At 62.7% G+C, this 15,252-nt stretch overlaps 1 protein-coding gene across 2 annotated transcripts; it reads left to right on the top strand.

The window, feature by feature from the left end:
* Positions 1-5,584: 5,584 nt before the first annotated feature.
* On the top strand, positions 5,585-14,973 carry LOC142268816 (FK506-binding protein-like). Of its 2 annotated transcripts, none has more exons than XM_075332370.1 (2): positions 5,585-5,883; positions 14,100-14,973. In XM_075332370.1, the coding sequence occupies exons 1-2, from the start codon at positions 5,823-5,825 to the stop codon at positions 14,930-14,932; spliced, it is 894 nt and encodes a 297-aa protein (XP_075188485.1). In that variant the 5' UTR covers positions 5,585-5,822; the 3' UTR covers positions 14,933-14,973. The 2 variants fall into 2 exon arrangements, with proteins under 2 accessions (XP_075188485.1, XP_075188486.1); XM_075332371.1 differs by lacking the exon at positions 5,585-5,883 and adding an exon at positions 9,880-9,953.
* Positions 14,974-15,252: the final 279 nt, after the last annotated feature.

Here is a 15,252-nt window from a genome sequence, read left to right on the forward strand (position 1 = left end):
GGCTCGCAGGGAGAGAGAGGCTGCACGTCGGGGGGGCTCGCAGGGAGAGAGAGGCTGCACGTCGGGGGGGCTCGCAGGGAGAGAGAGGCTGCACGTCGGGGGGGCTCGCAGGGAGAGAGAGGCTGCACGTCGGGGGGGCTCGCAGGGTGAGAGAGGCTGCACGTCGGGGGGGCTCGCAGGGAGAGAGAGGCTGCACGTCGGGGGGGCTCGCAGGGAGAGAGAGGCTGCACGTCGGGGGGCTCGCAGGGAGAGAGAGGCTGCACGTCGGGGGGGCTCGCAGGGAGAGAGAGGCTGCACGTCGGGGGGGCTCGCAGGGAGAGAGAGGCTGCACGTCGGGGGGGCTCGCAGGGAGAGAGAGGCTGCACGTCGGGGGGGCTCGCAGGGAGAGAGAGGCTGCACGTCGGGGGGCTCGCAGGGAGAGAGAGGCTGCACGTCGGGGGGGCTCGCTGGGAGAGAGGCCCCGCGAGAGCCCCCACAACACGCACCACTGCCCCGCGAGAGCCCCCACAACACGCACCACTGCCCCGCGAGAGCGCACAACAACACGCACCAATGCCCCGCGAGAGCGCACAACAACACGCACCAATGCCCCGCGAGAGCGCACAACAACACGCATCAATGCCCCGCGAGAGCGCACAACAACAAGCACCACTGCCCCACGAGAGCCCACAACAACACGCACCACTGCCCAGCGAGAACCCCCCCAAACGTGCAGCGTCGCCCTCCGCGAGCCCCCCCCTTAAACATGCAGCGTCACCCCCTGGCCACTGCGATTCCCCCAAACATGCAGCGTCACCCCCTAGCCACTGCGAGCCCCCCCAAACATGCAGCGTCACCCCCCTGGCCACTGCGAGCCCCCCAAACGTGCAGCGTCACCCCCTGGCCACTGCGAGCCCCCCAAACGTGCAGCGTCACCCCCTGGCCACTGCGAGCCCCTTAAACGTGCAGCGTCACCCCCTGGCCACTGCGAGCCCCCCAAACATGCAGCGTCACCCCCTGGCCACTGCGAGCCCCGCAAACGTGCAACGTCGCCCCCTGCCCAGTGCCAGCCCCCCCAAACGTGCAGCGTCGCCCCCTGCCAGCCCCCCAAACGTGCAGCGTCGCCCCCTGCCCAGTGCCAGCCCCCCCAAACGTGAAGCGTCGCCCCCTGCCCAGTGCCAGCCCCCCCCCCCCCCCCAAACGTGAAGCGTCGCCCCCTGGCCACTGCGAGCCCCCCCAAACATGCAGCGTCACCCCCTGGCCACTGCGAGCTCCGCAAACGTGCAACGTCGCCCCCCGGCCACTGCGAGCCCCCCCAAGCGTGCAGCGTCGCCCCCTGCCCAGTGCCAGCCCCCCCAAACGTGCAGCGTCGCCCCCTGCCAGCCCCCCCAAACGTGCAGCGTCGCCCCCTGCCCAGTGCCAGCCCCCACAAACGTGAAGCGTCACCCCCTGGCCACTGCGAGCCCCCCAAACATGCAGCGTAAGCCCTTGGCCAGTGCGAGCCCCCCAAACATGTGTCGCCCCCTGCAAGCCCCCCAAACGTACAGCGTCATCTCCCCGGCCAGTGCGAGCCCCCCCCAAACGTACAGCATCATCCCCCCGGCCAGTGCGAGCCTCCCCAAATGTACAGCGTCATCCCCCCGGCCAGTGCGAGCCCCCCCAAACATGCAGCGTCGCCCCCCCGGCCAGTGCGAGCCCCCCCAAACGTACAGCGTCATCCCCCCGGCCACTGCGAGCCCCCCAAACATGCAGCGTCACCCCCTGGCCACTGCGAGCCCCGCAAACGTGCAACGTCGCCCCCCCGGCCAGTGCGAGCCCCCCCAAGCGTGCAGCGTCGCCCCCTGCCCAGTGCCAGCCCCCCCCAAACGTGCAGCGTCGCCCCCTGCCAGCCCCCCCAAACGTGCAGCGTAGCCCCCTGCCCAGTGCCAGCCCCCCCAAACGTGAAGCGTCGCCCCCTGGCCACTGCGAGCCCCCCAAACATGCAGCGTAACCCCCTGGCCAGTGCGAGCCCCCCAAACATGTGTCGCCCCCTGCAAGCCCCCCAAACGTACAGCGTCAACTCCCCGGCCAGTGCGAGCCCCCCCAAATGTAGAGCGTCATCCCCCCGGCCAGTGCGAGCCCCCCCAAACGTGCAGCGTCGCCCCCCGGCCAGTGCGAGCCCCCCCAAACGTACAGCGTCATACCCCCGGCCAGTGCGAGCCCCCCCAAACGTGCAGCGTCGCCCCCCGGCCAGTGCGAGCCACCCCCAAACGTGCAGCGTCGCACCCCGGCCAGTGCGAGCCCCCCCAAACGTACAGCGTCATCCCCCCGGCCAGTGCGAGCCCCCCCAAACGTACAGCATCATCCCCCCGGCCAGTGTGAGCCCCCCCAAACGTGCAGCGTCGCCCCCCGGCCAGTGCGAGCCCCCCCAAACGTGCGGCGTCGACCCCCGGCCAGTGCGAGCCCCCCCCAAACATGCAGCGTCGCACCCCGGCCAGTGCGAGCCCCCCCAAACGTGCAGCGTCGCACCGCGGCCAATGCGAGCCCCCCCAAACGTACAGCATCATCCCCCCGGCCAGTGTGAGCCCCCCCAAACGTGCAGCGTCGCCCCCCGGCCAGTGCGAGCCACCCCAAACTTGCAGCGTCGCCCCCCGGCCAGTGCCATCCCCCCCAAACGTGCAGCGTCGCACCCCGGCCAGTGCGAGCACCCCCAAACGTGCAGCGTCGCACCCCGGCCAGTGCGAGCCCCCCCAAACGTGCAGCGTCGCCCCCCGGCCAGTGCGAGCCCCCCCAAACGTGCAGCGTCACCAACCCGGCCAGTGCCATCCCCCCAAACGTGCAGCGTCGCACCGCGGCCAGTGCGAGCCCCCCCAAACGTGCAGCGTCGCCCCCCGGCCAGTGCCATCCCCCCCCAAACGTGCAGCGTCGCACCCCGGCCAGTGCGAGCCCCCCCAAACGTGCAGCGTCGCCCTTCGGCCAGTGCGAGCCACCCCAAACGTGCAGCGTCGCCCCCGGCCAGTGCCATCCCCCCAAACGTGCAGCGTCGCACCGCGGCCAGTGCGAGCCCCCCCAAACGTGCAGCGTCGCACTGCGGCCAGTGCGAGCCCCCCCAAACGTACAGCGTTGCCCCCCGGCTAGTGAGAGCACCCCCAAACTTGCAGCGTATCCCCCCGGCCAGTGCGAGCCCCCCCCAAACATGCAGCCTCACCCCCTGGCCAGTGCGAGCCCCCCAAACATGCAGCCTAACCCCCTGGCCAGTGCGAGCCCCCCAAACATGCAGCCTCCCCCCCTGGCCAGTGCGAGCCCCCCAAACGTGCAGCGTCACCAACCCAGCCAGTGCGAGCCCCCCCAAACTTGCAGCGTTGCCCCCCGGCCAGTTCGAGCCCCCCCAAACGTGCAGCGTCACCAACCCAGCCAGTGCCATCCCCACAAACGTGCAGCGTCACCCCCCGGCCAGTGCGAGCCCCCCCCCCCAAACGTACAGCGTCGCCCACCGGCCAGTGCGAGCCCCCCCAAACGTGCAGCGTCGCACCGCGGCCAGTGCGAGCCCCCCCAAAACGTGCAGCGTCGCACCGCGGCCAGTGCGAGCCCCCCCAAACGTGCAGCGTCACCAACCCGGCCAGTGCCATCCCCCCAAACGTGCAGCGTCGCACCGCGGCCAGTGCGAGCCCCCCCAAACGTGCAGCGTCGCACCGCGGCCAGTGCGAGCCCCCCCAAACGTGCAGCGTCGCACCGCGGCCAGTGCGAGCCCCCCCAAACGTGCAGCGTCGCACCGCGGCCAGTGCGAGCCCCCCCCAAACGTGCAGCGTCGCCCCCCCGGCCAGTGCGAGCCCCCCCAAACGTGAAGAGTCACCAACCCGGCCAGTGCCATCCCCCCAAACATGCAGCGTCGCGTCGCACCGCGGCCAGTGCGAGCCCCCCCAAACGTGCAGCGTCGCCCCCTGGCCAGTGCGAGCCCCCCCAAACGTGCAGCGTCCCCCCCCGGCCAGTGCGAGCCCCCCCCAAACGTGCAGCATCATCCCCCGGCCAGTGCGAGCCTCCCCAAACGTGCAGCATCATCCCCCCGGCCAGTGCGAGCCTCCCCAAATGTACAGCGTCATCCCCCCGGCCAGTGCGAGCCCCCCCAAACGTGCAGCGTCGCCCCCCGGCCAGTGCGAGCCCCCCCAAACATGCAGCGTCGCCCCCCGGCTAGTGCGAGCCCCCCCAAACGTACAGCATCATCCCCCCGGCCAGTGCGAGCCCCCCCCAAACGTGCAGCATCGCCCCCCGGCCAGTGCGAGCCACCCCAAACGTGCAGCGTCGCCCCCCCGGCTAGTGCGAGCACCCCCAAACGTACAGCGTTGCCCCCCCGGCTAGTGCGAGCACCCCCAAACATGCAGCCTCACCCCCTGGGCAGTGCGAGCCCACCAAACATGCAGCCTCACCCCCTGGCCAGTGCGAGCCCCCCAAACATGCAGCCTCCCCCCCTGGCCAGTGCGAGCCCCCCAAACGTGCAGCATCGCCCCCCGGCCAGTGCGAGCCACCCCAAACGTGCAGCGTCGCCCCCCGGCTAGTGCGAGCACCCCCAAACGTACAGCGTTGCCCCCCCGGCCAGTGCGAGCCCCCCCAAACATGCAGCCTCACCCCCTGGCCAGTGCGAGCCCACCAAACATGCAGCCTCACCCCCTGGCCAGTGCGAGCCCCCCAAACATGCAGCCTCCCCCCCTGGCCAGTGCGAGCCCCCCAAACGTGCAGCAGCGCACCGCGGCCAGTGCGAGCCCCACCAAACGTGCAGCGTCACCAACCCGGCCAGTGCCATCCCCCCAAACGTGCAGCGTCGCCCCCCGGCCAGTGCGAGCCCCACCAAACGTGCAGCGTCGCCCCCCGGCCAGTGCGAGCCCCACCAAACGTGCAGCGTCACCAACCCGGCCAGTGCCATCCCCCCAAACGTGCAGCATCGCACCGCGGCCAGTGCGAGCCCCCCCAAACGTGCAGCGTCGCACCGCGGCCAGTGCGAGCCCCCCCAAACGTGCAGCGTTGCCCCCGGCCAGTGCGAGCCCCCCCCAAACGTACAGCGTCGCCCACCGGCCAGTGCGAGCCACCCCAAACGTGCAGCGTCGCCCACCGGCCAGTGCCATCCCCCCCAAACGTGCAGCGTCGCCCCCCGGCCAGTGCCATCCCCCCCAAACGTGCAGCGTCGCACCCCGGCCAGTGCGATCCCCCCCAAACGTGCAGCGTCGCACCGCGGCCAGTGCGAGCCCCCCCAAACGTGCAGCGTCGCACCGCGGCCAGTGCGAGCCCCCCCAAACGTACAGCGTCATCCCCCCGGCCAGTGCGAGCCCCCCCAAACGTACAGCGTCATCCCCCCGGCCAGTGCGATGCCCCCCAAACGTGCAGCGTCGCACCCCGGCCAGTGCAAGCCCCCCCAAACGTACAGCGTCATCCCCCCGGCCAGTGCGAGCCCCCCCAAACGTACAGCGTCATCCCCCCGGCCAGTGCGATCCCCCCCAAACGTGCAGCGTCACACCCCGGCCAGTGCAAGCCCCCCCAAACGTACAGCGTCATCCCCCCGGCCAGTGCGAGCCCCCCCCAAACGTACAGTATCATCCCCTGCTCCGTGTAACCCCCCATAAGACACTTACCTTATTGAAGCCTGAGACATACACGAGCTGCAGCCCCCAACACAGACAGGAGACACTGCTCTGTGCCCCCAACATCCAGGCTGAGACCCCAGAGCTATAACTAATGAGGAAACGCTGACTCTTCTCCACCTCAGGGTCAGGATCCTCCGCTCTGCACAGAGAAGCCCGAGCACTGCCGCTTCCCGCCCACAGATCTGCACGGCACTGAGAAAGCCCCGCCTTTTCCGGTGACATCATGATTTCATGAAATCACTCCTCCCACCTCAAAAAATCAACTCCGATCTAGCCTCTACCGCAGCATCAGGTGAGCGGAGCCGCTGTCCCCGGTGACGGGCGGTCAGTGCAGGGCGGACACAGGCAGCAGAGGCCCCTGTGTGAGGACACTATATGGGCCCCCGTGTGAGGACACTATATGGGCCCCCGTGTGAGGACACTATATGGGCCCCCGTGTGAGGACACTATATGGGCCCCCGTGTGAGGACACTATATGGGCCCCCGTGTGAGGACACTATATGGGCCCCCGTGTGAGGACACTATATGGGCCCCCGTGTGAGGATACTATATGGGCCCCCGTGTGAGTGTGTAGCCCCACAAATGTTGTGTCGGTGCATGACCTTCAGGGACTCTACGTGGATGGCTCAGTCTGGTCACAGGTAGGAAACCTTCTTTTAGGATTGTCGTGACGCCACTCTCAGAATTGCGGTCAGTGGGGACCGCCACTGCAGGTTAAGGGATGCCTGGGGCTGATGGTGGGTGCAGTCAGTTGTAATAGCCTCCTGAGAGTGAGGCAAGCCCCAGGGCCCTGTGTAGATGTGTGGAACCACAAGGCGCAGAATAACTCAACACAAGCAGAATGTCTTTTCAGGGATTTTACTCACTGTTGATGGCAGGGTGAGTAACCCGGGCGTAGCTGGGATGAACCAGGCTGGAACCAGGCGTCCTTCAGGCTGACTGATGAGGGTGGCTACCGACTCGCCTTCCTTAGCCCTTCTGTTGTTTGTGGTAACCCCCGACTTGCAGTCCCTATGGGGGTCACCCAGGGAAGTTGCTGCTCCCCTCGTTTCGGCCCGTTTGCTTGTAGCCTGGACCAGGTCACTCCGGCTGCTTGCCTCCTGTGAACTATGGGCCCTCACTTTGCTACGTGGCTGCGGACTCTGTGGTGTTGTCTTGGGGGTTTGAAGTGCCCCCTCAAGCAGGTTTGGCAGAAGAAAGCTGGATCTATCTCTGCACTGGGACCTGTTACCCCTTCGGGCCTGGTACCTCCCTGGCAGTCTCCTTACTTTCCACTCCGTTGCTCTCTCTTTAGCTGTGGGTGGATTTCGGGCAGCACTACTAGGTGACCGTTCTCCCCCGTCAGTAGTCACTGCGCGTACGTTGTCAGAATTGTGTAGAGCTACAGGGTCTGCTTCTGCTCTCCCTGAACTTCACACTCTACAGCCTGGCTCACTGTTCCCTTCCCTCTCTCCTGTTCTCGCCTACGTCACCTAGCAACCAGGCTCTCTACCACACCCTTGAGTGGAGATGGAGGCCCTCGCCCGCTCCTGGGATCCCCAGGGGTCCTCCCAAAGGTACATGTGTGAGACCTGATCACTATGCGCCTGTGTAGTCACACCTCGGTCAGCCTTCTGGATTACCTGTTTGTACTGTCCCCCAGCATGGGTCCAGTACTCAGTGGTGCCTGACCAGGTCAGGGGCGCCACATTCCCCCTAGTTATCACCAGCACGTCCTCGGGCTGCAAGACAACATTTTAAAATGCATAAAACAGTAAAAACATTTTAAAACCACCAGGTACCATACATCACCACCCTCCACCCACAAGTCCGTGTAACCCACCCAAAACCCTCTCAGGAGGCAGGTCACCGTTTCTTTTGGTAACCAGGTCTGGGCCATCCGTTTCCCCAGACCTTTCCTCCAATCTGCCTCTCCCGTTGGCCGCGCCTTCAGCCACTTCTGGCAGGATGTAGAGGCGGCTTTCGTGGTTTGGTGGTTTCAGGGTATACCTGGCCTGGTGGAGGCCGCGCCTTCAGCCTCTTCTAGCAGGATGTAGAGGCGGCCCTCCACAGTTGGTGCCGACCAGGTACCCTCTTTGTGGTGAGAGCCCAGGCCCCATAAACAGGCGTGCTCCCTGGTTGCAGGCGAGCCAGGCCCCTAAACAGGCTGGCTCTGGTGGTGGTACCTCTGGGGTAACTATTTACACTGCGAGAGTTTGTGGCTATAGCCAGTTCATAGCCTTAAGGTTCATTTTTCAAAGTGCAAAAGAGGTTTCTCACATTAGTTCATGTGGGCACATTTCTTGAACTTGTAAACGTTGCAAAACTTGTCAAAACTTGTAACTTCTGTACTTTACTTTACTTTACATGAACTTTGCTCCTTCTTCCTCCTCTCACCAGGGCTTGGGCCTGTAGGGCTGTGGCACCTGTTGCTTTCTCCTTCTTTATCTTGTAGTATTGAGACAGCAGGGTTTCTGTAGGGATTTCTGGGCATGGTGTGACATCTAGTGCATACCATCCGCGTTCTCCTTGGTGCTTTGTAAATTCTACTGAGTCTCCTATCTGTAGGTTTCTTCTGGGTGTCCTCTGGGCAAATGGGCTCTAACATCCCTTCTGTTCACAAAGATGCCCTCCTTTACACCAGGTGCTACTATAAAGCCATATCCTGATTTCAAACTGAAAGTCTTCTACTACTCCTCGACAAAGTGGGCCTCTGACCTGGGATTTGGCTCTTCTCAAGGACCGTTTTTCCTCTAAGTCTCTGGCCGTGACCTCGTCCTTCTCCTCAGGAGACTGCTGTTCAGGTGGATCCCTTGTCCTACTGCGGCGCCGGTGTCCTGCGGGCTGGGTCCTGCCTGACTGCCTCCTCACCGCTTGCAGGCTCCCAGGTGATGTATCTGGACAGATCTTCTTCAGCGGAGGATGTCGGGCCCTCTTCATCCCAGCGGGAGTACGGCAGCATCTCTGGCTCTTGGACTGGTGCTGCATCCGCTGCTGACGGCTCTGGGGTCAGCTTCTCAGCTTCCTGGCCTCCCCCTCCCCTTAGTTCTTCTGAGCACTCCTCTTGTGGCAGCGCTAGGGATGGATGTTCATCAGCAGGCCAGGGCGGTGGACTCTTTGGCGTGATGTTGCAGGAGTCTTCCTGTGGGTGTGTGGGGGGAGCAGATACCGGTCCACCATCTCCTTTGGGAAGTGGGGCCTCTAGATCAGCCTTCAGCTTCCAGTATTCGGGGTCCTCCCCCAGCATGGACTTCCTAGCAGGGACTTCCTTGGGCTGGGGAGCGGTGTCTGCTCTGGCCTTGCAGGCCGGGGTAAATAGCTGTATAGTCTTGTCTTGGCGGGCCGCGCCCTGCATGGCAGCGGCCTGGATCAGCGTCGCAGTTGCAGCCGGTTCCTGGCGGGCTGAGCTGGGCGTCGCCGCAGCGACCTGAGTCAGCGTCGCTGTTGCGGCCGGTTCTTGGCGGGCCGGGCTGGGCATCGCTGCAGCAATCTGGGCTTGGCGGGCCGCACCTGGCCGTGGCTGCGGCCTGGTTCAGCACCTCACTTGCGGCGCGGACGAGCGTCGCTGCTGCGGTGGGGTCTTGGCGGGCCGGGCCTAGCATGGCGGCGGCCTGGGTCAGCGTCACACCTGCGGCGTGGAGGAGGGTCGCGGTGGCAGCCGGATCTTTGCGGGCCGGGCTGGGCGCTTCTGCGGCCTGGATTGGCGTTGCCGCGCCGGGCGCCTCTTCAGGGACCGCGGGCATGGCAGCAGGGGTCGGGGCACTCGCGCTGACAGGGGCAACACAGGACTCACCCATCGGTAACATCATCGGGGTCTGAGTCAGTCGCCGCTTGGTCTGGCACTCGTCGTGCGGTTCCCCTCTCATAGGCCTGAACCGCTGCAGCCATCTCCAGAAGCTCCGTGCGTCCCTCGCTGATCTGCCATACGACCCTGGCCTCCAGTCGGTCGCAAAACTGGGCAAGTTCCCGATACCACCAGGCAGCGGAGCCTGGCTCTGGGTCTCTGCGTCCAGACGCCATTTCCTCTGCGTCTCCTTCTTCTAGTAGCAGGCTTCTGGCTCTCTTTCTTTCCTGACGTCTCTGAACGCCTCCGCTCTCATCACTTGCGAGACCAGGACTCTGCAGGGGATCTCTGGGTAGCCACACCTCTTCGTGGGCGGTAACTTCTCCCAGCGCGGGCTGCTGTTGTTTTTCAGCGCGCTTTTCATGGTGGCAATATGGCGGCGCTTCCAATTTTTCAAGCGGACCGCCCAGGCACATGGTCACCTGTCTGAACAGGTCTAGTCCTTATCCTGTTCGTGACGCCAGATGTGAAGCCCCACAAGTGTTGTGTCGGTGCATGACCTTCAGGGACTCTACGTGGATGGCTCAGTCTGGTCACAGGTAGGAGATCTTCTTTTAGGATTGTCGTGACGCCACTCTCAGAATTGCGGTCAGTGGGGACCGCCACTGCAGGTTAAGGGATGCCTGGGGCTGATGGTGGGTGCAGTCAGTTGTAATAGCCTCCTGAGAGTGAGGCAAGCCCCAGGGCCCTGTGTAGGTGTGTAGTACCACAAGGCGCAGAATAACTCAACACAAGCAGAATGTCTTTCAGGGGTTTTACTCACTGATGATGGCAGGGTGAGTAACCCGGGCGTAGCTGGGATGAACCAGACTGGAACCAGGCGTCCTTCAGGCTGACTGATGAGGGTGGCTACCGACTCGCCTTCCTTAGCCCTTCTGTTGTTTGTGGTAACCCCGACTTGCAGTCCCTATGGGGGTCACCCAGGGAAGTTGCTGCTCCCCTCGTTTCGGCCCGTTTGCTTGTAGCCTGGACCAGGTCACTCCGGCTGCTTGCCTCCTGTGAACTATGGGCCCTCACTTTGCTACGTGGCTGCGGACTCTGTGGTGTTGTCTTGGGGGTTTGAAGTGCCCCCTCAAGCAGGTTTGGCAAGGAAAGGTGGATCTATCTCTGCACTGGGACCTGTTACCCCTTCGGGCCTGGTAACTCCCTGACAGTCTCCTTACTTTCCACTCCGTTGCTCTCTCTTTAGCTGTGGGTGGATTTCGGGCAGCACTACCAGGTGACCGTTCTCCCCGTCAGTAGTCACTGCGCGGACGCTGTCAGAATTGTGTAGAGCTACAGGGTCTGCTTCTGCTCTCCCCTGAACTTCAACCACTCAACTGCCTGGCTCACTGTTCCCTCCTCTCCTGTTCTCGCCTACGTCACCTAGCAACCAGGCTCTCTACCACACCCCTTGAGTGGAGATGGAGGCCTCGCCCCCTCCTGGGATCCCCAGGGGTCCTCTCAAAGGTAAATGTGTGAGACCTGATCACTATGCGCCTGTGTAGTCACACCTCGGTCAGCCTTCTGGATTACCTGTTTGTACTGTCCCCAGCATGGTGCAGTACTCAGTGGTGCCTGACCAGGTCAGGGGCGCCAACATGAGGACACTATATGGGCCCCCGTGTGAGGACACTATATGGGCCCCCGTGTGAGGACACTATATGGGCCCCCGTGTGAGGACACTATATGGGCCCCCGTGTGAGGACACTATATGGGCCCCCGTGTGAGGACACTATATGGGCCCCCCGGTAGCCCGATAGCTCCTCAGTGCTCAATTCCTCCGGCTTTGGACCTCTTGAATGTGGCCCCTGTCTCTTGGGCTCTGCACAGGCTGCACCAGTTGATATGTCTGCCCCTGCGTGCAGCTGTCACCCTCACCTGACCGGCCGGGATAATCTTCCCATTTATTACACGCTGTTCCATTGTTTTTTAGGAGACAAAATGCAAAATTTGCTTTCTCTAATTTCCATTCACTTTTACGGTTTGCAACATCCAAGCAGGTCAGGCCAGCAGTAGGGGGGACAGGCCAGCAGTAGGGGGGGACAGGCCAGCAGTAGGGGTGGGGGACAGGCCAGCAGTAGGGGTGGGGACAGGCCAGCAGTAGGGGGGTGGGACAGGCCAGCAGTAAGGGGGGGACAGGCCAGCAGTAAGGGGGGGACAGGCCAGCAGTAGGGGGGGGGACAGGCCAGCAGTAGGGGGGGACAGGGACAGCAGTAGGGGGGGGACAGGCCAGCAGTAGGGGGGGGGGGGGGGACAGGCCAGCAGTAGGGGGGGGGGGGGACAGGCCAGCAGTAGGGGGGGGACAGGCCAGCAGTAGGGGGGGACAGGCCAGCAGTAGGGGGGGGGGGGGACAGGCCAGTAGTGGGGGATGCTGAGGGGTGGCGTCACCACCCAGCCCACCCAGGCCAGTGCGGAGCCCTGCATAAAGAGGGGGCCCATTCACCATTGGGGACACTATCCACACTGCTGATGACTGCATGCCACTGCTATGGGGCCCGATAGATGAGGGGCCCCGGTGAAGTCCACTGGCTGCCCGGTGTGTAATTTTAAATTAAATGTCTGCGGACAGGAGTGTCACGTTCTCTTCTGCACAGGACAGAAGCCATTGGTCACTGCACATTATCCCCCCTTTGTAAGTAGTGGGACGCACAGATTGTACCTTACAGGGGAAATGGGGGATAATGTGCAAAAAGTGCACCCAGCTATTTACAGGGTGGGGAGGAATAAATAACCGGGTGCGCAGTTTGCACATTACAGGAAGGGTAGATATGTGCAATTACTGCATCCAGCTATTACAAGGTGGGGGGAATAAATAGCAGGACGCACAGTTTGCACATTACAGGGGAAAAGGGGGATAATGTGCAAAAGTGAATGCAGCTATCTATCCCCCCAAGCCTGTACACAGCTGGATGCACTCTGCACATTATCCCCCCAACCCTGTACATGGCTGGATGCACTCCGCACTTATCCCCCCCAACCCTGTACACAGCTGGATGCACTCCGCACATTATCCCCCCCAACCCTGTACACAGCTGGATGCACTCCGCACATTATCCCCCCAACCCTGTACATAGCTGGATGCACTCTGCACATTATCCCCCCCAACCCTGTACACAGCTGGATGCACTCCGCACATCATCCCCATTTCCCCTGTAATGTGCAAACTGGTGCGTCCCTGCTATTTACAAGGTGGGGGGAATAAATAGCCGGATGCACTCTATGCACATATTTCCTCTTTAATGTTCAGTTCTTTCTCTGCAGGGAGTTTAGCGGAGAATAACCTGCGCCTAACACTGAGCGAGGGGGGAGGGCACAAGAATGGGCACATAAGGGGGACCGACTTCCATAACACCCCCCGCTGTGCGCTCGTGTAGAATTTACAATCTCACTCCTGTAATGAAATCTTTGGCGTTCTCATATATATATATATATATATATATGTCTGTGCATCATCAATTGTGTAATGTAAAGGGCCCCTAATACTCTTTCGCCCGGGGGCCCACGGAGTCCTGGAGCCGGCCCCTCTGGAAGGGGCTATGTATTTGTTGATTTGGTCAATGTTACGTGAATGCTCCATAGTTTGTCTTTCGGCTGTTGCAAAACTATTAGCTCCTCTCTTAACCGGGCCTTAGAGAGAGTTCTTCCGAACGCGTTAGGTTATCCCCTATCCACAGAGTTGCTGATTCTGGGGGTCCGAGCGGTGTGAACCCCCGCGATCCCGAGAATGGAGCTCTGGAACTTAAAAACCAAAGGCTCGTAAAGAATGGAGCAGATTCACGTCCTCGAGCTCCGCGACGTTCATTGTAGCAACGTACAGCGGGATCACCCACTAATCTAATGTGTTTGGGGGTCCACGGCCATACAGCGCACCCCTATAGGTTATAGTGTGGGGGTCCACGGCCGTACAGCGCACCCCTACAGGTTGTAGTGGGGGGGGTCCACGGCCGTACAGCGCACCCCTACAGGTTGTAGTGGGGGGGGTCCACGGCCGTACAGCGCACCCCTACAGGTTGTAGTGGGGGGGGTCCACGGCCGTACAGCGCACCCCTACAGGTTGTAGTGGGGGGGGGGGGTCCACGGCCGTACAGCGCACCCCTACAGGTTGTAGTGGGGGGGGGGTCCACAGCCGTACAGCGCACCCCTACAGGTTGTAGTGGGGGGGGTCCACGGCCGTACAGCGCACCCCTACAGGTTGTAGTGGGGGGGGTCCACGGCCGTACAGCGCACCCCTATAGGTTGTAGTGTTCGGCCGAGCATGCGTATGTTTTCATTAGGGAGAGCGGAGAACGTCGCCGTCAGACACCTTTTGGTGGCGACGTATCGGGCATGAAGAATTTGATCTTCCAAGCCCGTATCTTCCCCAACCTCTAGTAACCGCGGATCAGTGGGGTGCCGGGGGTTGGACCCCCCATGATCCTATGGATAGATCATCAATATAAAAGTAGTGGACAAAGTAAAAGAACAAAGCAAAAAACAACATAACATACATAGAAGAAGGTGGTCCCCTGCGCCCCTCGCCCCGGGTTCTTCTCCTTAGTTTCCGGTAGTGTTGCCCTCTGGATTTGCCCGTCTTGTATGTGACCGGAGCGGCAGAATATCTATAGACCAGGTCCTGGTGACTCCGCGCATTATTAATATTCGCGCTCCTTACAGCCTGTATTCTGCAGATCATCTTGATTGACGTCTTGTTTTCCTCCTTCCAGATCAGGGCCGTTTCCTCCTAGGAATGGTGGAGGCAATGGAGAGTCCTCCAGCGTCACCGATCTGTAGGTCCTGGCAGTGCCCCGACGGCAGCTTCACCAAGACCATTCTACAGCCGGGCTCGGGGGTGGACAAACCCAAAGAAGGTGCCCGCTGCACCATATTCCTGGAGGCTCCCGGAGACCCCACTACCACAGACGCCGGCTATCCTGCAGGCAGCTGGGTGCAGATAGAATTGGGGGAAGGTGATACCGGCCGGGACCGTCTCGTTGACCAATGTCTTGAAACCATGGTTCCCGGAGAGGTCTGCAGGGTGGACCGGGCTCTGGGATCTCAGTTTGTCTTGAGGTTCGAAAGCTTTGAAGGTGGAAAGGAGACGTGGGAATTAGATGTGAGCGAGAAGATTAAGAGGGCGATGAGGGATCGGGAGGCGGGGGGGAAGGCGTACCGAGACGGGAACCTGGAGGGGGCAGAGCGACGATATGCCCGAGCGCTCAGACTTCTGGTGTGTACACCGGGAGAGGCAGAAGAGGAGAAAATAGCTCTGCTCTCCAACATGGCCGCCTGTGACCTCAAGAGCGGAAGATTACGCGAGGCCGAGGTGAGGTGCACCCGAGTCCTGGACAAGAGCCCCGAGCACCTGAAAGCTTTGTACAGGAGGGGCACGGCCAGAGCCGGCATGTCAGACTGGACGGGGGCGAGGGCGGATCTAGAGAAAGTGCTGAAGCTGGATCCAGGCAACAAGGAGGCCCGAAGAGAAGTCAGCAAAGTCCGGGAAAAGCAGAAGAGCGCGCAGGCGCAGATCAGTAAGGCGCTAGGGAGAATGTTCCTATAACACGGCGCCTGCACCAAATACCGCCATAAAGTCACGGGGGAGGGGGCGTCACACAGGGGGGAGGGGGCATCACACAGGGGGAGGGGGCGTCACACAGGGGGGAGGGGGCGTCACACACGGGGGAGGGGGCGTCACACACGGGGGAGGGGGCGTCACACACGGGGGAGGGGGGCGTCACACACGGGGGAGGGGGCATCACACACGGGGGAGGGGGACGTCACACGGGGGAGGGGGACGTCACACGGGGGAGGGGGCGTCACACGGGGGGGAGGGGGCGTCACACGGGGGGAGGGGGCGTCACACGGGGGGAGGGGGGCGTC

The sequence above is a fragment of the Anomaloglossus baeobatrachus genome, unplaced genomic scaffold (genome assembly GCF_048569485.1).
Source record: "Anomaloglossus baeobatrachus isolate aAnoBae1 unplaced genomic scaffold, aAnoBae1.hap1 Scaffold_3111, whole genome shotgun sequence".
In the NCBI taxonomy this organism is placed as follows: domain Eukaryota; kingdom Metazoa; phylum Chordata; class Amphibia; order Anura; family Aromobatidae; genus Anomaloglossus; species Anomaloglossus baeobatrachus.